The sequence below is a fragment of the Temnothorax longispinosus genome, chromosome 2, assembly GCF_030848805.1.
Source record: "Temnothorax longispinosus isolate EJ_2023e chromosome 2, Tlon_JGU_v1, whole genome shotgun sequence".
Taxonomy (NCBI): Eukaryota; Metazoa; Arthropoda; class Insecta; order Hymenoptera; family Formicidae; genus Temnothorax; species Temnothorax longispinosus.
In genome coordinates, this window is record NC_092359.1 from 9,941,244 (window position 1) to 9,964,969 (window position 23,726).

General features: G+C 37.0%; 2 protein-coding genes across 5 annotated transcripts in view; both read right to left on the bottom strand.

The window, feature by feature from the left end:
- LOC139808211 (dystrophin, isoforms A/C/F/G/H) overlaps positions 1 to 23,726 on the bottom strand; it is a 472,682-nt gene that overhangs the window by 292,881 nt on the left and 156,075 nt on the right. The window lies entirely within an intron of this gene.
- On the bottom strand, positions 16,512 to 22,950 carry LOC139808219 (uncharacterized). Its single transcript, XM_071769955.1, has 3 exons — positions 19,532 to 22,950; positions 17,843 to 18,166; positions 16,512 to 17,229 (listed from the first exon to the last, which is right to left on the bottom strand). The coding sequence occupies exons 1-3, from the start codon at positions 19,821 to 19,823 to the stop codon at positions 17,189 to 17,191; spliced, it is 657 nt and encodes a 218-aa protein (XP_071626056.1). The 5' UTR covers positions 19,824 to 22,950; the 3' UTR covers positions 16,512 to 17,188.

Consider the following 23,726-nt stretch of genomic DNA (forward strand, 5'->3'; position numbering starts at 1 on the left):
TAACTATTAATTTCTTAAGTCCCATGAAAACAAATCATAACGAGTATTTTTAACACTGAAATCGCTGGAGCAACTTTAATTCTTAGTTTGCAAACTAATCACACTGTGACAAAAATTTTTGAAAATTGTGTATATTAGAAACATGTATATTTGAAAGATTTCATAGCGCTGAATCCAATTTTGAAAAATAAATTCTTTCACGCGCGCAATCAAGATTTTCTACTTATATAAAAAATATACATAATCAATATCAGTGAATTATAATTAATATAATTACGAGCACACAATATGTTTAAGTTTCCTGAATTGCTCATGACGGACAGAAATAACATTGCAAATTGCTTTGATCCACAAAGACATTTTTACGCCTTAAAAGCGTCGAGTTATCAAAGTGCATCGAATGGCTAAAGGAGTGGAAGGCATTAACATCATAAAATATTAATGCTACTATTCGTATATGTGATACTTCTTCCTTAACATGTCATATATATGAACTAAGTCAACACCTCACTCAAAAAATGATATAAAATGTTAAGTGAGAAATATCACAAATGGTAACGCTTAAATCATTATTTTTTTCATGTCTCTTTACACCTTGTCCCATTATACCTTTCCGTACGTCCCTTGAAACAAAAAGCCTACGTCGAAATTCACGCCGTACACGAGGTATCAATTGGAAACAATCCAAACTGTAAATGGCAAGTTAGAGAGCACAGCTGGATGAAGCAGGCGCAAAACACTGGCAACGATTCAATATCCGCAACAACAAAATTCGCACGCGTGAACATCATGTCCGTATACCTTTAAGAATGCACCTTATATGCGCGATGTTTCGAGAACGCATGTCGCCAAACAGCACGGAAACTAAAATAACAACAGTTCTGATAGAAAAATATTCCTTTATAAAAGAAACCCATAACGATTCTGTCAATGTACATTTCGCAAAAGCACGCGATTAATATTATTTTAATAAAAACATATAAATAAGAACAAATAAATAAAGTCAAACAACATAACGGCTGAAATAAAAAAGAATTCTAATTTCGATGAAAGCATTGCATTTGCATAGTATATCTTTTCAATTAAAATATCTCAAATATATTTCAAATATTCAAATATCAATGACGCGCTGCAGGGTATATTTCAAAAGATTTTAATAAAAGAAATTTTTTAATATAGCAAAAATATTTATCATCGCATAAACTTTTAACATGATAGATGAAAAATATCATGTTATATACAAACCTTGCAAAAGTTATAAATTTTAAGATAAAATATGGCTTATTTATATATAGATTCCTGAAATCCTATAGATTTTGCTATTCATCTCTGATAAGGTTTTGCTTTTTCAAAAAGCATAACAATAATCAATCCAATATAAAACAACAGAATTTATAATGTTTAATTATTGCATATTAATTGTTATGTATTAATTATTAATTATTTATAATTATTTAATTATTATATGTATCATATTAAATAATTATATTAATATACATATTATATTAATATAATTATTTAATTATTATATATTATATTAATTGGTTGTTTAAGTACAAAATATAATTGCGTAATCAAACATAATATACTTGAAATTTGAATTACCTGAAAAAATAAGGAAAGAAGGTTTAAAAACTTATGTTAATATTTTATAAAGAATTTTATTTAGAACTATTTACTTCATATTCTACGCGCTATTATATTCTGAGCAAAGGTCAAAATAAAAAGATATTTTTATTTTTCTCGCTAGCGATAAATTGTAACAAATTACGGTAAATTCGCTCACGGCGAAACCGTCAGAACAATTTGCATCGTAAAGGATTCGCGGATCTTACATATTCATGTGTTTACTATATTAATAGTTTCCACTATTCCCAAAGTTCTAACTGTTCCGTTTAACACGCCGCGTTTCATCCATTATTCAAATATATTAAACGACACGCGACACACTTATATAAACTAAGCAAGACTGCTTTAATAATCCGGTCATGAATAAGTTTCACACGTAATTTGGCAAAGGTGCGACGAATAAAGGGTTAAAAGACGGATCTTAAATGTATACACGTACGCCGACTTTTCAAAAGGCTCGGCTCTATCACCCCGTTCGCTAAAGAACGTCGTGCGAAAAACGGGGGGGGGGGGGCGTTACTTCAATGACTTTCAACGACTTATTATGAGAGCAATTCGCCCTCATCGACCCCTATGTACTTCGACCTGCACTTCGAAGCTGCCCTTATTATACGTTGCCGTATATTTTTCTGCCTGCATGCAAATTACAAGTACTGAGATCAGTTGAGGGAGATTTAGAAGCGACGCTTGCTCCGATAATCCTGTCTAATTCCATACTAACGACCGATGAATCCGATGAATATGACGACATAGTTTTAATTAGTTCTCAATCCTGATTACGTCAATCTCTCCCGACAGAAAAACTGAGAATATTAAAACTGACAGTGATAAGATATTAAAAATCGCCTTGAATAATAGATTATTAGCTTTTTATTTATTTCACGTTAATGTTCTAAATTATTTGAAAATGTGATTTTTAATATTCTAGTATTTACATTTTACATATTAATTTTGGCTAATAACTTATTCCAATAGCAGAAACCCTTTGGTATTATTAATCCATTTAATTATGAATTAATATCATTAATCCATAAATTTCTCCAAATTTAACGGCTATATAATTAAAAGTTTGTTCAAATTATGTATGTATAAGAAGTGTATAAAAAAGAATTATAAGGAGCTGTTCATAACGTATAAAATATTAAGTATACATTTAAGAAATACATTAAATAGATTTCTCACATATTGTATATAACTATAGAAAGAAAATAAAGAGGATACAACACGCATCTTTCTTCTGTTCCCTTCCATTATATTTGATTATATAAATCAGACATACAAGGGAGCAACTGACCGAACACTCGTTGTCACGTCCGCTAAAACCTGAAGAAGATTAATGCGTTCCCGGTTGAATGGACTTTCCAGATGTAAGGAAACTCACGTTAAGATAAAAAGATATTTACTTCAAAATTACATTAATTAAACATTATTTTCATCAATAAAAAATTTCGTCAAGCTTTAAATATAAATGCGTACACTCTTTCAATTTTTATCATCTTTAATATTTCATCTTTGTTTATTCACTGAAAGAATTAATTAAAAAAAAGTGTGCAAGTAGAAACTTACACATTGCTTTCTTATAATTTTTAAGTGTACAAATTATGAACCTTACTTTCTCACAATTTTCAAGTACCTATGCAAATTATAAATTTACACGTTGCTTAATCAACATTTTATTTCGCTCATAAAGCTTCCTTTTATGAGGAAACCTTTTTTTATGTATAATTATTAGTAGATATTTATTAATTTGGCTTCCTCATAGAGGAAGCTTTATGAGCGAAATAAAATGTTAGTTAAGCAACGTGCAAATTTATAATTTGCATACTTGAAAATTGTGAGAAAATAATGTTCAAATTTATAATTTGTCCACTTAAAAATTATAAGGAAGCAATGTGCAAGTTTCTACTTGCACACTTAAAAACTATAAGAAAGCAATGTGCGCGCACACACACACACACACACACACACACACACACACACACACACACACACACACACACACACACACACACAAGTTTCTACTTGCACACTTTTTTATTGTGATAATCTTTATTGCGATTAATATTTGTCATACTATTACAATAGTTTTTTATTTCTACTTTAAAATAACTTTTTAAATATATAAAAATTGCTTTTGAAAATTGAATGCGCGCGTTACGCGATAATAAACTATCACGATAAAATAACAAACAGTTTTTTTTTATTTTAAAACTCAAGTTTCAATAAATAGACTTGATTTTTTCGTAAATCGATAAACTCTTAGAATAACCGCAACGCGAACGGCGACTTTCGCATAGATAAAACTGCGGGAGTTATTGGAAGAAAAATATATACAGTATCACACAAGGCACACGTGGAATGAGTTATCGGCACACCTGAGTCTGCCAACGACCTCCGCCATAGCAAACATACACGTACGTGTTGCGCGAACTAGTATAGATTATGCAGATAGTCATATATACATGCAAAACTGACGAGCGTATTCACCGGGGAGTCACAAAGTTGCCAAGAACGCATTGTCTATGAGACTATCGAGATTCACGGTATCAATGGAAGTCTGCATCGCGAAATACTAACGGCTCACAACGTTGCTTTCCTTTCTCTTTTCCTCTCTTTCAATTAATTCATTAAATAAATAAAGTTCCATCTCAAATTCATAAATGAGACTCAAATACTTTGCATAGGTTAATTCTGGTGTAAAAATAAAAAAAAATCATTTTGTTCTTATTATTACCTAACAAAATGGTGTTATAATAGAAAATCCATATATTTTAATTTATTCATTCGTTACTTAGATCGACAAAAATGTATTTCGCTCGTTTGAGACTAATTAGGAATCAGATCGATATTCTCAGAACGTTTCTCGATAGAAGTAACAGAAACGAAAATCAGAAGATTTAAATAGATTCTTTTTCTCTCGTAATTCTCTCATTTCCATAATACCTAAAGTATTATGGAATATATTATCACTATTATTTTCTAATAAATAGTTAAATCTATTTAAATAGTATTCTTATAATACACACAATAAAATATATAGCTAGAGATACAAATAAGCTATAAAAAAAGATAAAATAAGCTATAAAAAAATGCGGGATAATCATTTAAAAAATGCCAATTTATCTTTGCTAGAAAAAAATGTAAAAAATTAATAACAAATGGACAAAAATAAACATATTCACCTTGTACTTCTTAATTTGTATGCCATCTATTATATTATGCGAATTTCCAGTGTATATCTATGTTATAGAATAAATGAAGAAAGTATTTAAAATGTGCTTTGTCAGATGTATTTTCTTAAGTATAAAGTAGCATAGATACTGTAAGTAGGATTATTCAATAATAATTTCTCTTCATTTAGCAACTCTTCAATGCAAACGTATTCATGATAATCGCCACGTTTTACAAGCGATATAATAAAAATTAAAACTATATTATGCGTCACACACACACACACACACACACACACACACACACACACACACACACACAACACATAAGATTACCATATAATTAATTCGCGTTTGCTGTAAAGCATCATATCTTAATCCACCAACAGCGTCAACGCTGTCGAAGGTGCAAACATTACGGACAAATCGAAACGCGGATAACTGCGACAGAAAGATGCCGTGCCGAATAACGCTCAACTCCCTGTAAACTTCGTTAGCTTGACTTCTCCTAAGATTTCTACGGAGACTCGCAAGTGGATTACGTTCGAACGCAGGCCGACAAAGTTATTTGAAAGTTACACGCTTTGTTCATTGTTGTTCCGCACGGTAGTTCGAAGCGGCGGCGGTATCTCGATCTCGAAACAAATAAAGATAGAGTTGTTCAACTAACGAAAAGGTAGCGAGCTCCGACAGCGAGTTAATTTAATCCGTATCTAAATTTAATAAGCTGGCGTGCGCAGCTCAATCCTCCTTTGGCTCTCGAAAACGAAAGTCATCTGCGTAACTTTTGTCACGCAATTCTAGAAACATCGATTTACTGATATTTTTGTGTCAATGCTAAACTTATTAGAGACTGCATAAGAGAGAAAGAGAGAGATATTATATAAAACTGATATTGTGTCAAACACTTAATAATAGATACTAAAATGCTACTCAGAAATGATTTTTTGCAAAACAATATCATAAAACATCAACTACATGAAAATACATTCCGCCTTCTCTTATGAAGATTATATAAAAATTATAAGCCACTGAAAGCTCGGCAACCTTATTTTTTACAATAAGGGATCAAAAAAAGTCGAAAACTTTTATCGTTAAAATTCAAACGCGCTCCGACGAATTTCTTCGGTTTACTTCTTGCCGCAGGGAAAGTTCCAACTAAACTCTTGAGAGAGATTTTGCGGTAATGATCGAGCAAAGTTGCATATATTATGTACCACTAAAAATATTCTTTTACAAGTTTCTACAGAATATTATATTTTAACAAGAATGTATAAACAATATGAAAATATTCAAACATAAAAGTAATTTTTCATGATAATTTGGAAAGTCAAAAGCTATAAGAGGAACAAATTGTCAATGTAATAAACATTTATAAAGGATAAACATTTATGAAAGATAACGCACACAAATATGACAATTATTGGAATGTAACTAAAATCCAATACGATATAACACTAAATAATTTATTATTAAATTTCAATCATGGTAATATTAACCTTAATCACAAAGCATTACAAAGGGATTATAAACCGCATATAATTATCTACTTCCAATCAATATATGTTGTCCAATATCCATTAGTAGTGATTTCACTCCAATCCTCACCTCGCACGGAAATTATTACAATTCACGTAAGCAAAAAAAATAAATTTCTCAACAGCGATTTCGTATTTAGACTTTGCCTCTTTTTCCTTTCCCTACTACAGATTTTACACACAGGCACGTTAATCGCGTCGTTCTCACGGCGCACAGACTGTTTTGCAAAAAGTGATAAGACTAACGGAAGCGCAAAGGGGGAGAGCGAAGAATAATACAACCCGGAAAGGGTGAAGCGGATAAAGGAAGACAAGGAGAAAGCCAGACTGGGCCAGACGACGCATAAAACGCCGGAGGTATAGGAAACTTTACACGACTGAAATGGAATTCCCGATAAACTTCGGACTCATCGGCTCCCGAAGTCGTCGTCGTCGCTTTCCAACCGCGTGTGAGCCCCTCTTCCATTACCGGTTCTGTAGACACAGCTTCTTTCCGTTTCACAGGCGAGACGGAGAAAGGAAACACGAGAAAGAAAAGCTGAAAACCAGGGGAGAAAGCCGGGGGGTGGAAGGCGCGGAAAATCGCGGCCCCGGAATGAGAAATTGCGAGACGCACGGGCGGGCGCGTCGACGCGGATACGTGAGACGAGTGCCAAGCGGTTGCGTTTTCGAGTCCTTACCGCGAGATTTCTGCGCCAAAACTGCACGCACTTCGCTTTACACCCCGAGGGGGAGAACGGCGCGAGAACAATATCCTTATTGTAGAATACGCGAAGAAAATCGAGACTGACAGAGGCACGGCGTGATATACGTACACCCGGTTCTTATATCTTCGTAAGAAATTCGCGTCAATAAAGAATTGTCTTTGCGTGAAGAAATGTCTTCGTCGTCTTCGTATATACGCCATGAATGATTTCAGCGACGACCGCAAGAGTGTACTTTAGCTCTCGTTCGTGAGAAACAAAACGAGAACGGCAAGGGAAATATCCCACGCGTGAAAAGAAACAAAGCGATGCATTTCCATAAGATTTCCCTCGTAGAAAACGTTGCGGCGAAGAGTGCATATTCTTATTTCTTTACGGCGCATCTCGGGAGACAGATAATAACTCCGTCGCGTAAGTGGAATATTCAGATGCGCAGCATCACGGTTATGTACCTATCCCTTCTTTCTCTCAACGGAAAGCGCGCGTAAATTACATTCAGACTCGGCACACCGTTCTTTCTATATACGTTTATACTTCAGCATCAACTTTAAATTCCTACTCCACCTCACTTATCACGTTATTACCCGAAAGTTCACCCTACTTCTGAAACTTTCAAGCGCTTACCATTAAAAACTCTGTACTCTCTGTCCGACCTGTATAATTTTTGTTTTTATTTCTCCGCGCGAAACGCAATAATGGGAGAGCCGCGACTTTAGAGAATAAATGGCGTATAATAATGGCGACGTCTCGACGGAATAGAAGTTAGCCGTACGCGTCTATCTGTACCGCCGCGTCCACGTGACTGTCCAACCCTAGGCACCAAAAACTTTTGCAATATTCTGCGTGAAATTTCATTATGTATACACACATACTAAAGCAATTCATACATTCAGCTCGTTCCTACTAATGCACTACGAGTGTAAACTCATTGAGCGATAAGCATACGACGGCTATTAAATATACAAGAAGTAATGGATGAAGCGGAAAAAGGAATTGCTTATAAAAAAGATACACGCAGATTATAGCGTTGAAAACTTCAGAATCTTACGCAATACGCGCAAATGCACGGCAGTTTCTTCATTTGAGAGATGAGAGGGTATAATACCGTTACTAATACCGGCAACAGTTTTCTACGATTAAATTATTTTCCCAGGTACCGAGACCAGATTTTTCATAAGCGGGCTGTCTTTTGCAAAAAAAAGCTTTCTCCTTACTGCTGAGCGTAACTCATTGAGCCTGCCTAAACCATTGCAGCTATATTTCAATCTTTTTACTCGGCGCATTCAATTAACTCGGACATAAATTTCAGCGCTACACGCGATATATATCCGTGCATTACTAACCCTTTTACTACACCTTTAATAAGATGCTCAGTTATTCTTTAATAATAGTAAATCACTCTTTTTCCACGGCTTTAACGTCCCAGTAACGTGAAAATCCGTACCACGGATCCGTGGCACGCTTATTTTTTTCGGAGATGATTGATCGATACAGCACTAGTACCGCGCCACGCGTCGGAATTGCCGTGTAATTCCTGCAAATTGTTTGCAAATTGTGCGCTATTACCGTCCATGAATTAGAACGGGATAACGATGGCAAGCTATGGCGCGTATTTTGCTCTTGAAAGACGAGCGTAATTAACAGAGAGAGAAAGAAAGAAAAATTGCCTATTTTTAGTAAAATTATTACAAACTATATTGAAATCACATTGACTAATACGGCCTACAGATTTTTATACAATAAATAATATATATTAAATAATAATAATAAATACATGTTTAAAAAATCCTGAAATAAAATTATTCTATAAATAGATATCTATTTATGAAATACTAGCTTGATACCCGTGTTTCGCTACGGTAACACACATTTTACCCCTTTTCACCCCCTTAGGGGTCGAATTTCTAAAAATTCTTTCTGAGTGGATGCTTACGTTATGAAAGGAATATACTCCCCGAATTTCATATTTCTGGGTTTAAGAATTTGAGCTGAGCGTTGATGAGTCAATCAGTCAGTCAGGACATTTGTTTTTGACGTAGAACTACGTCTTTGTCGACAGTAAGTAGGGGGTAACATTGGGAGCACAGATGCAACAAAAACATGTCACACTTTGAACGTTTATTACTTCAAAACTAATAATCGTAGAGTAATGATTAATATACGTCATTAGACAGCTTATATAGTCCCATTTCCTCTTAAAAGTTTCAAAAGTCTCAAAAAGCTTCCTAAATGAGGAAGCCAAACAATTATAAGCAAATAATTATGCTCAGGTCGCAACCACTTTCAATTTTGGCAATTTAATATTAATTATTGGCAACTTTTCGAATTCCATTATATTCTTCAGTCTTTTCTACCCCTATTTCATATATAATACTTTAAAATTTGGTTGATTAGACCAAGCTTTATTAGGCTTCTATGTATGCACGTATTCCTAGCAAATTTTAACGTTTGTAACTCAAAAACTAATCAACCAAATTTTAAAGATGTATATATGATTAATCAACCTTTTTTCGCGTCTCTCTAATACAGGGATAAACAAAACACGCTCGAAGTCACTCGGATACACCTATCACTGCATGACTCTTATTACTCCATGGCCACCATTACCCCGTGTTCCCCTAAACCAGGCATTTCCGAACATATGTATCTATGTGTAGGGGAGACCGGGGCTCGTTGGGACAGTTTTCACAATTTCAGCATTTGAATTTTTAAACAACTAATTATCATGATTAAACAGTAATAATATGATAGAGAAAACCTTTCTCTACATTTTCATGCCAGGGACGCTCTTGTATATTGTATATATAGATTTCTCAGATGTAATTTTTCGAATTAAAAAAACATTAAAATTCATGTTTAAGTTGCATCATTTTAAAAATTGAAAAAGTATTCTGTCAGCATCAATTTAAGATAAAAATGTAATAAAGTATTGCATTGCTACTGAATTTTTTCACTCCTTAAAATAACGTGTTTTTTTTTAACTTGATGTTATCAAAATATCTCTTTGTTATTTTTAGACAACCATATGGGTATATTGAAATAAAATATATACATACAAAAATGGAAGAAAACAAAAATCATATTATTTTGCTTGTCAACAATAAAACTTCCCAATAAGACTCTGCAATCTTCATGCTCGAATCGTTCAATTACAAGAATGAATAGATGGAAATGCATTTATATACTTCGTCCCGACGTCACTAACTTCCCTCATTGCAGCCTTACAACTAAGTATTCATTATTTTTCAAGCCACGTCAGCGTTTCGAAGAACTTCCATTCAAACTTCCGTTCACATGGACAGCATATGAACTTCATCGATAAAATGTCACCTATGTATCACACATCATGTATCATCGTACACTTAGTATCGCCATCCGTTTTCACCCGGTACATCTAATGCCTTATGTAAAGAGTTCATAGAACGGCATAACAGTGTCGGGATGGTATTAAATCGATCTCGCTGTCGAGTTCAATTGCATCCAACGGAGGATTCGCTGGAACAGGATGTCAACGGATTTCGACGAAAATCAGAGACGACCTGCACCACTGCGCCAGCTGGCGCGTAGCCCTGAGAACTTTCAGTTGGTTTTAATGCGATTAAGCCGTGGAAGAAGCACGAGGAGAGGGACAAATCAACTCTCGCAGTCCTCTATACGAATATCCTGAGACAGAGTCCGAAGAAGGAACGGAATATATAATTGCGACTTCGTAAAGGCCAATGCCGTGCGCAGTCCCGGAATTAAGATCAAAGGAGACGATTTTCTTTTTTACAGAAGTTTAAATATACGAGTTCCGAGTTCGAAGACTAATAATCAGCCATCGTTTACAACTCTCTCTCTTCCCGAAGTTATCAAAAAACAGACTAGCAACGACATTGTCAGAAACAAGAGCGAACATTAACAGCGACGGTTAATTACGTGCTTGTATAACCCCTTCCAGTCTGAACTTGCCTTTCCTCCGCTGTCCAACAGCGGTGCGAGAACTGTTTCGCGACTGTGTAACTGCGAAAGTTCGAACAGTTGATGTTGCAAAGAGTTTAAAACTAATTAAACCCGCGTCATCCGACTTTATGAAGAATCTTGTTTCGCCGCGTGACTGTGCGAAAAACTTCTTAATTTTAAGCGATATTAGCGACGTATCTGTCCATATTTAATCTACGTTGAAAATAGAGGTGCATAAATTCAATTTAAGGCAGAATGGAAGTTATCGATTACATAACGGTCTGCTCAGCCCGTTGGAACAACCCCTCCAATCGAAAGAATTTTTAATTAAACGCTTAGACAGCCGACAAATATGATATTATCCCTGTCTGCATTTAGAATAGCGGAATTTTCAATTAAAGGGAAATGTCGAATAATAAACCAAATAAACCAAATAAAGCCAATTAGAATTTGGATCGAATATCTGTTAGTTACATACATATTAATACAGTCTAACAGTATATATAACAAGAGTAATATTTTATATATAAACCAAGTAAAAAATATTTTAAAAACTATTTACAACATTTTGAAATATTTACGTCATCAAATTGTTTGTCGCACTTATATAAAAAATACATTTGATTTAAAAAATAATATTAAATTCTCAATTATATATATGCTTTTCCCTCAAAGAATAACTAAAAAATCGGTTTTAATTTTATTGTTGAAAAGTTCTTCTTAAATATCGCGGATATTGATTAGGTGGTGCTACCAAATCGATCAGGAAATATTCGCCTCTGGAATATTTGAACGGGCAAAGAGACGCAGTTCAAAGCCGGTTATTACCGAAAAGCGGTGCTCTTTCCAGCCTCGATTCGCCGCTAAGTCCGCTCATATATCTACTCGCGCCGCATCGATATAGACACGTAAATCCACGTGATTTTCAACTGGGTAAGGCACGTTGACCGTGAACGATATTCACCGACGGCGTCTCCTACGAATTTCTGTTCATTTTCTGAGCGCGGGTGAAGCAGGACGAAACGAATGGGCGATACGGGTATCGAACATCGGAATTGAGAATGGTTAACCGCGCCAACCAAAAAGCAAGGGAAGAGGGAGACCGAGAGAAAGAGGTAAAGGAAGGAGGATGGTTAGAGCGAAAAAATGGCGAGTAAAGGGTAACCGAGAGGGAAAACGATGTTTCACAATCGCGTGCTCATACTCGGAGATAATTTTCGCATGTCGAGCGGCGGTTCCGCGGCTCCGCCGCGCCGCTTCGATATCTATATTGCAACGCAGAGATTGCACATTGCGCAGTTTGTCTTCTTTATTGGCCGCAACAACGATGCATGCGTCATACATATGTCGCACGCAATTCCGGCCAACAAACATCCTAATGAGGTCCATTCCTTACTCGAAACGCATATAAATATCGCTGAATAAAAACGTATGTATGTACTATTCCAAAGAACGATAGAATATTTTTTTCGCCGCGTGTCATTTGTCTGAAATAATCGCCAGGCAAAAAGCATGTCGTTGCATATTTCTCTCTTTTTGCAATCACAAAACTCTTCATGTTTTCCATTTTGCAGTGCCAAAAATGTAGATTGGTACGTGCAATACTGATATGATTCACGGAAGATTCGTGATGCGATTTTTCACGTCAATTTGCGTCAATTTCCACGGTGTTATTTCTTAAGGTGATCCTAAAGCCGTGATTCTAGCCGGTTTTTTTCGGTTTTTTTCTTAGCACTAATCTTTTAATTGGCTTTATAGAAATGCAAAATTCTTGTCTAGAATTAAAGTACGCATCAAAATCTAGGTCATGGTGGTCGAATTTATATGTGGTGGTCGTCACGTATAACAAAAAATCTTAATTTTTTTTCGTTTTCGATATAAATTCGACCACCATGACCTAGATTTTGATGCGTACTTTAATTCTAGACAAGAATTTTGCATTTCTATAAAGCCAGTTAAAAGATTAGTGCTAAGAAAAAAACCGAAAAAAACCGGCTAGGATCACGGGGATCCTAAAGTGAAGGCTGAACTTCCTCGACGTCGGTAATGTCAACATTTCTAATTCTGTTTTCTTGTCATAGATCTATATCTGTCCTTGTCTAACGAGAGGCATCTGTCTTTGTTCGATTACTGCGCCATCTCTTGCCACACGCAATATTGCTTATCCTGTCAACCTGAATGTGCTTTTGCACATATAAAAGTTATATAAAGTAATCTTTTTTTCTAGGTTTTCAATCTTAGATCTAATTGCACGATATTGTTCTTAAATGTTGTCCCTAGGTCATGCCGGTCTAATTTTGTGGATATTTATCGTGGAATTTTTGTACAAAGCAAATATTGTCGTCACGTATACCAAAAATTAACAAAAATATTAATTTTTTTTCGTTTTCGATATAAATTTGACCACCATGACCTAGATTTTAATGCGTACTTTAATTCTAGACAAGAATTTTGCATTTCTATAAAGTCAATTAAAAGATTAGTGCTAAGAAAAAAAGCCGGTATTACAGACGGCTTTAGGATCCCCTTAAACATGATGTATTTTGCACGGGAAATATCGACCGAGTAACCGAGTTCACTTTACACTTTACACACAGAGGAAACAAAAATCGTAACTCGATTCTACAAATGTGTGTTAAAGCACTATCCTAGGTACAATACAAGCCGCAATATGAAGTTTCTCGCAAATGAAAACGTTATTTCTGCTATGCTATGTTAGTACGACATACGGCGGTATTCTTTTCTCTTTCATTGCTCTCGCTTAACGAATCAAATGTACCTTCGTTTGCAGACTACATTTGCTCGCGCTGACAAGAAAACTAAGTCAAAGAGCGTCTCACCGTCTTCATTTCCATAATATAAAATTAATAAAGATGTCTTGTAATTTAAGTTAATTCGCGTACATGTTGCGAATACAACTTGCGCATATTATTCACGTAATGTACGTTACAATATTAAAAAGTAGTACAGTAATAAAAAAAGTAAATCTAATGAAAAATATATAAAAACCGACACAATAATATATTCATGAATAATTTCATAAAAAGCACCACCCGAAGAAGGCTGTTATGATGCTTAATAAGTTTTTTCAAAGAAAGATACCTGAAATCTCTTTGATTTCAATATAACAAATGAATATATCTATAGTATAAAGATACACATTGATAAAGATTAAAACATAAGAATGACACAGTTAGCAAGTAATTATATTGCCTGTTTAGAGCGAAAATAACGTTCGCCATAAAGTGGGTAGTTTTGGGATAGAAAACAAGAGGCAAATGAGTGAAAAAACAAGTAAAATGGCAGATCAGATCACCATTTTAATTGACCCTCTTCACCCTGCCGACCTTATGGTTCTTCTAAAACTGCATTTGCACGGAAAGCAGATACTTTCTATGCAAATCGATGCGATGTTAAGTAGCTCCTTTGCCCCTCGCTATTCCACGCTTGTCCCCGTCGTTTAAATTAAGCGACTTAACATTGGAAACTACAAAACGAAATCAATTTAATCCCTGAAATTAACCGAAAAGAATACAATAACATAATTATATGAAATTATATGAAATCAAAACATGACAGATACAACAGATCACAAATTTATTGCAATTTCATTAAATTAATCGCGGACGCTTTTGCTTCAAAACCACGGACATATAAATTAAATAAAATCATATTATAGAGAGGAGAAATAAATTGTTGTCGTGTAAGCGAAATTTCAATTTCGCTGTAGAATAATAACACAACGTTCGGGAAAGTGCTGTTGCATACATTTTTTATTCGAAAACTTTGCGGTGTCGGAAAAAGTAATTAAATTACTTACTAATCGCAAGAAAACATTTGCAAAACATGTTATTTTTTCATCTCGTTACGAATTTTTGCTTCCTTCTTTTGGCGATGTAATTCACGTTACTATTACAAACTTTAAAATTCTTTAGTGCGCAATGTAGTACTTAACAAATCTTTATTACCACGGTAATCTGCTCGTTAAACATTATTGCTTCATATTTGATATCACGGATGACTGGCCGTCCGTGTCGAGGATCTCCATCGGTTCTATCGTAATTTATCTGAACTTTCCACCCTTTTCTTCTTCCAGACAGACGGCCTGAACGTGACAAGAAAACAGCAAGTAGCTTACGAGATAAGCGGTCACGCGTATCTTGTCGAATCGAAGAGGTGACCGTTGCGACCGCGGTGTGAATAACCTTTTGTCCCTTCCAAAGAAAGTCATGCAATTTTTCTTCCCATCCTAACGAGGTCCCAATTTCCAAAGGCGCATCAATAGGATTACGGTCTATTCCCATGGCCGAATATCTGAATTTTCGATGAACCACATTCGCGCGCGCAGAGAGATTCGTGATCATACCGAGGTATGAGATACCAAGAATATGGTCAGAGAAATCCAAAGAAATCCGGCAGTAAGTCTGGCGTCGACATTTTTCGATGGATAGTAGTACGACATCTTTATTGACCTCCCGCGTGGCTGGAACTCAACCGCAAAACCGTTATACTTTGGACATACTATCCGGCGCTTTTTATTAATGATAAATACCTAGCGAATGTACAAGACAACTATAAAAGAATGGACGTTAATTATCTGACAACTTTCATTAATTGCCCGTTCTAAAGGGGGAAGGGGAGTAAGAGTATAAACTGGCAGCATACCCACTTGGTATCTGAGTTAGCCTGGTAATGATAAAATGATGAAACATAATAACAGTAGCGGATGCTTGAAAGGCATTAAAAGAGCAAAGTATAACGCGGAAACACAAATGTTTTCTGCCTTTTTTTTTGCTTGCGTTTGCCCTCTCGTTACTACGTCTGACAGTGATAAACTCAATCTACTGAGAAAGCAAAAGCATACGCCGGACCGGTTTTACACGCAACCGTAACTGCGAGTTATGACGTTCGCGCCCCTCAGTGCAATGCACGGACACGCACCACCCTCCACTCCAGTACACCTCATTCAACCCTTTGGTTACAGGTGTAAACTGTTGTCGTAGTATCTATCCCAAGAGCGTAATGGACGCATGCGAAAACGTCATTCATCCTGAAAGCCATTCTTTCAGGCTATCTGAATGCAAATATTCATCACGTTGAACTCCACCCTAAGATCAGCAGGAAATTTAATAAGATTCGCAGAAAGCTGCAGTGGGGTATCGAGAATATCGAAAAGGGAGATTAATCAAGAATAAAAATCCTCTTCATATATAAATATATCTTTCATTAAAAGAAGCATTATCAACATTTATTTTTTAGTCATGTTTTTAATTCTTCATTAATATGATAAATTTCATGTATCTTAAAATCAATTCAATAGATTAATATCGATAATTTTTACTCATTTGCTTGCAAAAATCCTTCATTAATCATTATGTATATATACATATATGCAATACATAGATATGCATTTATTGATTTAGCTTTATTAATGATATACTATATTTTCATAAGCACAACCTTTACTCTTTTGATAGAAAAATTATTAAAAAAGACTGGTTCTGACAATCAAATATGAACGCTCGATATTCCTTATAAAAGAGTTTTATTATCTCAAAGAGAAAAAGCGGAATCGCTAGAAGCTAAAAAATTAACACTGATATAATGTAATGACATTATGTCGGTAACAATGTGATAGCAATTTGCTTCTAAAGCCGATTGTACGTGCGTGTCAAATACGCCGAATAGTCAATAGATTTTATTACACAACTTTTAGTTTATTGTCTGAGTTGGTTTATACTGCGCATGGTACGAATTCCCTTTAGATAACACAAACTTTCTCATTATAACAAGCACGGAATATTATCTCATAGTATCCTCGGTATTTCGGCAATTTCATCTTGTTGTTCGAAACGTACAATTTCTGTAATTAATATCAAGCGCGTCGCGAAAAACTATCATAACGCAGGAGGAATCTGTGGTATTGGCCGGTCTTAAAATCCTATCAATACATAAAATGATTTCGCGACGCGACATTGAGACCAAAAAATATAAATTAGAGATATGAATATAAAGCTGTAAACTGTGTTTAAAGCATGGCACACAACGTATGTGTCTGCAATTCCCTTTGACTGTAACAACTCTCAGTTATATTCGAGTAATACATAGCAGAGTTGTGTTGTAAACCACGGGTCGTCAGATCAAAGGGTAGCATAGGGTTCTACGAGGTTTTGAAGAGCTCAGGAAATTCGTAAATGAAGGTTGCCTAGTGCAGACACGCTTGCGGTAAGATCAATCGCTCACAGTCTAATCAGAACAGAGCACATATGAGAGAATATTAATTATCCTACTATCATCCAGTGCATGCATATTTGAGTAATTATTCGAGTTAATTGTCACGATCAATAAATCTTGGATCGATAATTCTCATCAATATTAACACAATTAATCCTCGAATACATACATATAATAAAAAGTATATAATTTGTAATTTATGCGTATGTACAATTTACATAAATTATAAAATAATAAAATATAATATATTATACAAATTATAAATTTTTTTTGTTTTATTTGTAAGACTAATACAATAGTGTATATTTTATTGATCTTACGAATCAAATAAAACTAAAAGATCTTGTATAAATTTTCTCTTTAGATTAGTTGATTGCGTCTGTAGTACTGAGATTAAATGTGACTAATTACAATGATAACAAACTTATGTTCAAAGCAATACGTTGCAAATTAATTTTATTCATTTAAAATGCCTAATAAAAAATATATTGAGAACGCACCAAACTCTTATTTTAAAGTAATCTTTCTCGCAATTTACTTCGATTTTCCAATATGTTACTCTCTAAACGGTACAGTTGAGCTTCGTCTTCTTAATCTCACATTCTTTTGCCGTGTATAGACCTACCCTGATGAGGGCTGTAGTCAGAGCGTCGACGGCCGCGACCGTCTGGCGAGCCTAAAGGGTGACCTTCCGGTAGGGGAGAAACCACATCCGACGAACCACGTCTTGATATAGCGCCAGATGTATGCTCGGAGTCCCTGCGATGTCTGACCACGTGCGGCGAGTCCTGAGGGCTACCGTGACCAGAGCTCATCGGTGTCCTCAGCGGAGAACCGTGCGACGAATAAGGAGAGCCCGGTGGCAGTATCTTCTCGGTGCCTTCGAGTGAATATCCGCGTAACGAATCGCACGAGATGTTCGACACGAATAACGGAAGACCGGTGGAGGCTGCGTAAATAAACCGCCAAAAAACGCAAGAAAGAAATACCGTCATCAACATACATTTCTTTGATTTAGCATCGGATGTTTGGTAAAATCGAGGGTAAAATAGTCGATATACCGAAACAGTACTTCAGCATTTCAAATCTATATTAATTTAAAAATAGCTTCTAATATACATAAGAAAAAAAATACTTTACTTAACACGTAGAAACTGGCTATATATTGAATCTTTCTAACAAAATTTTCGAATATATTTAACAATATTTTAATATTTTAAATATTTTATTATACATACATAAATACTGCTATTTTTTAAATACGACTCGAAATGATCACCTTCTATATAAATATTTAAAAATGGTGTTTACGCTCAAAATTGTTTTCTTCATTGGAAATATATTACGATCATTGCGGAATAAACCGAGCAAGTCGGTTATAACTGAACCAGGCCTACGGTGAATATATTGAAAAAGCAAGCATAGGCTAGCAGAACTCTATTACGGCCTAAATAAAATGAAGCTTGCGCAAACAAACGCAACGTACACACATCGCGTCCCTCCGCTGGGTGCACGTGACATTTCAGACCGAGGTAAATCACGAGGATAAAACAAGGAAACGGCGCGTACAGAATAACGTTTTTTTCGAAACAACTTTCCAATTTCGGACCCAGCAGACATCGCTCGTTCGTCTATCTTTTAATCGCGAACACGTCGAATACATCATAGCTCATCTATCAACGCGGCCCAATTACACGCTCTACCGATCCTCGCGAGATCAATGAACGTCCAACTCCTCACTGCGCGCCTATGACGTATAATTGATCGAACGCCATCGTTTGATAGCCGTCCAACTCCTGACGTGCGTTTCTCGCGATTATAATTAGATATATATAAAATCATATAAATGTAGGTATACAATTTATCTTTCTAAAGGCTAAAATCGACTACATTTATGTGTTATATAAAACTTTAGAGATCTTTTTTTTAACTGCAATATAGAATAGTTACGTACTTTTTAACGGATATTAAAAATAATGTTGCATAAGAAAAATAGTGATCGTTTCAAGATCGAAATATTAATTAACTAAGTGAAATTAAATAATTTCATTATTATTATACAAAACAGATTTTACTTTTTATGTAATTAGCAAGTTGTTTTATCAAAAACGTTAGAAATTACGCATGTATATTAAAATATTTTAACTTCGGATTCGTTAAAGTGTATATAGATGAAGAAAAATTCCGATGTATACGGAATATATTTCCATTGACAATAGTCCATCTCAATGAAGCGTTTATTGTTCAAAAACACAGCCTCCACGTTCTTTAGAATATTATATAACCGTCGTTCACACAGCGGAAGTTCCGGTACCTTGGTGAACGTTCGACGGATGATGAGAAATTCCGGATGCGGCCGCCACATGCGCGGGCGGTGGGTGAACGAGACCGCCTGGTCCAAGAGGGTTGACGAACCCGTGGATCGGATTCCCATGCATGGGACTAGCGTGGATCGAGCGCGATGGTACCATTCCGGGCAAAGGTATCCCTCTCGTTTGTACCTCGTGTGCGGCGGAGGCGGAGACGGAGGATGCAGAAACGGCCGTGCTTGGATGACCCGGAACGGCGCTGCTGCCATGTATGGAACCTCTTCGATGCTGCGACATAATTGGAATTCGATGACGCCGTGAACGGGTAAAGGTAATAGTAAGGAGAGGCTTAATGCTCCCCAGAGATCGACGACATCGAGGAGGCACTCGAATTCACTTCGGCGGATGCTCGTCGCTGATATTTTCGATCCTCGTTCCAGTTGTCCCTTAATACGTCACGTTCGAGAACGTACCATCGAGAAATGTGGAGAATTTGAAAAGATAACATCCGCAGGGTGGCCGGTATCGCGATAGTTTCTCCAATTGAACGCTCTTCCACTTCCAAATGTAAAGAATCGTTACGAGCAGTTGTATTAACGCAGCGTAATATCTCTCTTCTTTTTATCTCACCGGGAATCAATATATTTCTAGCATTCCACTGTTGTAAAATCTCAATGGACTCGATGAAATTTGACCCACACCAAACTCTGTTGCAGATTTTCCGCTACTACAGAGCGAACTCGATATCTCACGTATTATATTTCGGGTTATGTATCCATTCAAGCAGACAATCCACTGTAACTTAACTCTTTCTCTCCCCTATGAGTTTCCTATGATTTCTCTGCGAGTTTGTCGCAATGCAAGCAATTCACATGCGTTTGCAACTGCTCTCGCTCAATGTTTTATAGAAAATATGATTTGTGTTATAATAATTTTCTTCTCCTTTCAATAATGTCCACTTAACTGATTATTTATCTTTAAGAAAGTGAGCTCATTACACTTGATACGGTTACCAACGTCTCGTAAGTGCCGTGCTGTGTCAAAAGTGCAACTCGCGACACATCGTATGTCCTTTGGCAGGAATAATTAACGTTGTTCCATCTGCCAAATGATGGTCCGTCGCGTGACGGAATTTCGCGAACTCGGTGGACAGAGATTTATCGTGATATGTTTATTGGACGAGAAGAATTACACACATGGCGCAGTTTTGTTTCCACGAAGATTAAAAGTCAAATCGCCCTCAGCGGCAATTTTATAAAATTATAAGCAGCGGTGCTTCTCTTAAGATATAATCGTATTCTGTTCCTTGACCTGGTATCTGTTATGTATTTAGAGATTTTTTACGTTTTATCTCTCTTAGCAAACTGTACCAAATAATAATAATAATAATATGTAAAGCTGCCACAAAAAAATCACTTTCAAAATAATTATGTATAATACATTGCTTTTTTAACTTTACGAAATGTTGAGAATCGTCTTGCTGAAATAGAAGATAAATCTCGTAATCGTTAGTCTACTAAATTTTTAATGATATGACTCCTCAGTTTGACTCACGCAGCGAGCGAGATGCAAAAAGAATGAGAACTCGTATATAAGGATTCTATTCTCATATACGGCAATCAATTTTAATCTCGTTATGGCGAGCTTTTTAAGCGTTCAGTTCTGCGATCAAAGCACACGCAATTCGACACGTGCGACACTTTCCGCGTGAAAAATAAGTATCTACCGCTAATCTAAACAGCGGATCCGTAACGATATTCCGATCTGGTTATCACGGGAAATGCAGCTATCACTCGCAGTACTCCAAAACGTAGGACAGCCGCCAATTAGCACCACAATGAGAACTTTCCGTCGGCAAGCTTCTGCCTCTATAGTCCTCGCCTGACCTTGACACTTCGGACTTGTTGATTTAAGACACTTGTTGGTTTTGAATCGTTGACAACTATGTCGTTGCAACGATACGTCTGTTTCCCTAATTTCGTCAGTCGCAACGTGAAATGAAAAATCTTACTTGACGCCGTAATTATTAAATCTGACAACTGCGCCCTCTTACATTTGAACAATCACAGTTTTATTCTCCGCTTAAGACGATTCTCTATTCAATTTCGACGACTACGAATCAAATTCTTCGTAATAAAATAATCCTCTTCGCAACAAAGGAAATTAAATAAAAGGAGCTTTTAGTAATATTACGGAGATATCATCACAGAAATCTTGGTAAAGAATTACAAGCTCTAATAAAAATTAAACAGAACGTATTACAATGCGTTTGGAATACTTTCATCCGAATGCAGCTTAAGATGAAGTCGTTACGCGTTTGTCTTACCCTCGATCCACGAAACGGTCCATAAAAACGCGATTTTGGTTTAAATATGCAAGTATTTCGTGGAATTATCCACACGTATAAACGCCGGCTTTCGCAATTTAAAATACGTATACTTTTACAAGAATTATCACGTGCCACGTGTTAGTGTCCGAATCGAAAATAATCAGTCAGTTAACATGATCATTTCAGTCTTGAAAATGTTACAGCTCATTCACCATAATTAGAAATACGTTTTTTTTTACGAAATAAATCCCTCTACTTCAGATTACAGTAGTAACTTGCTGATAAATAGCTATAGTATGATTATTAGCAGGAAAAGTCTGAATAGTGTGTGTTGATGTATGCGTGGTAATCTATGCACTCTAATTAATAATGTTTCTCGCATTTAATTAACGAAATACACTCGTTCCATTCTTGCAGGATGAATCAGTATTTTAATTAAATGATCGATACAAGAAAGTCACACTGTCATACAGTTAGCACATAACAGCACAAATCGTTAAATACACACTGTACTCCGAAGTCACCGAACGAATTCGTACGGTTATCCACAGGTGGACACAGCGGCGGTGACTTCGTTAAAGCAACCCCACTTTCACGAGGATTATCACAGACCACGTGCTAACGATCGAAGTTCCTCTCGAAAAAAAAGGAGGGCGTAGATAAAGTGACCGGTTCGTCAGACGGACTATTTTTCACCTACGCACGTTGCAGCTCCAACGACGCCTCACGTTACTACGAGCGCGATGCTCGATTCACGGATGCGGGGGAGAAAAAGAAGAGAAAAAAAAATATACGGGGGAAAGAGCCAGAGGCCGCGACGGTTCGCCGCTCGTCGGCTCCCGATTAAAAAGCCCCGAAATTCCGGCGCGGCGAGCCGGCGGCAACGCGACGGAGCGAATTACATTCGTAGCCGGCGAATCGAGTTTTCCGAAGCGGCGAGCAAAGCGACGTGCAGCGACCGCGCGCGACCGTATTTTCCGCGAGCATGTTTTCGCCGGCGATTGCGGGAGTCGTCGCGACGCCGGCAACGTCGGGGGTGAGTCGTCGGTGTGCGACAGGGAGCGGCCGCGCGAACACTGAAACCAACCCACGCCACCATCACCATCACCACCACCACCACCACCACCACTACCGCCATCAACCCACCTACTCACCTACCCACCCAGCCACCCACCCACCGCCCCGCCGCTGCCGCCGACACTACCACCATCAACGATGCCGCACCCTCTCCTCCGACGCTCGTCGTTTCCACCACCATATCACCGTCACCACTACTACTACCACTGCCGCCACCGCCGCCACTACCGCCGCCGCCGCCGCCGTCGCTGCCGCCACCGCTGTTCCGCGAACCCTCCGATTCTCTACCCTTCAACCGCTATCCATCGCCACCACCACCATCATCATCACCAACACCACCATCAGCAGTTTCTCGTGTAGGTGAAAGCCCCTCTTTCCCCGCTCTTCGCCGACGCTTTCCCCCGCGACTACCGACACGGCAGGTAGATACCGACGACGCCTCTGCTATCCAACCCCCTCGCTTCCTTCTTCTGTATCTACCTTCGAACTTCACCATCCCCTATTCGAGTGAGAGTACGCTCCCTTCGCTTTTGCATCCTTCGTTCGTCCACAAGTGCACGCGCTCGTAGGTAAGTAGATGCACAGTAGTTGCGTGGGTTATTACAACTGCCACACGCCACAATACACCGGCGCGTTAAGCGTGCGTAATTACTCGTTGGCGTCGTTGCACTCGTGACGATACCAACAACATTTCTATGTTAATAAAAGATCGGCGAGCACTACTAATTTTTCGCTCTACGCAGAACGAAGGATCTCATAAAAAAATATGGCAGAACGGACCTATCCGTAGATAC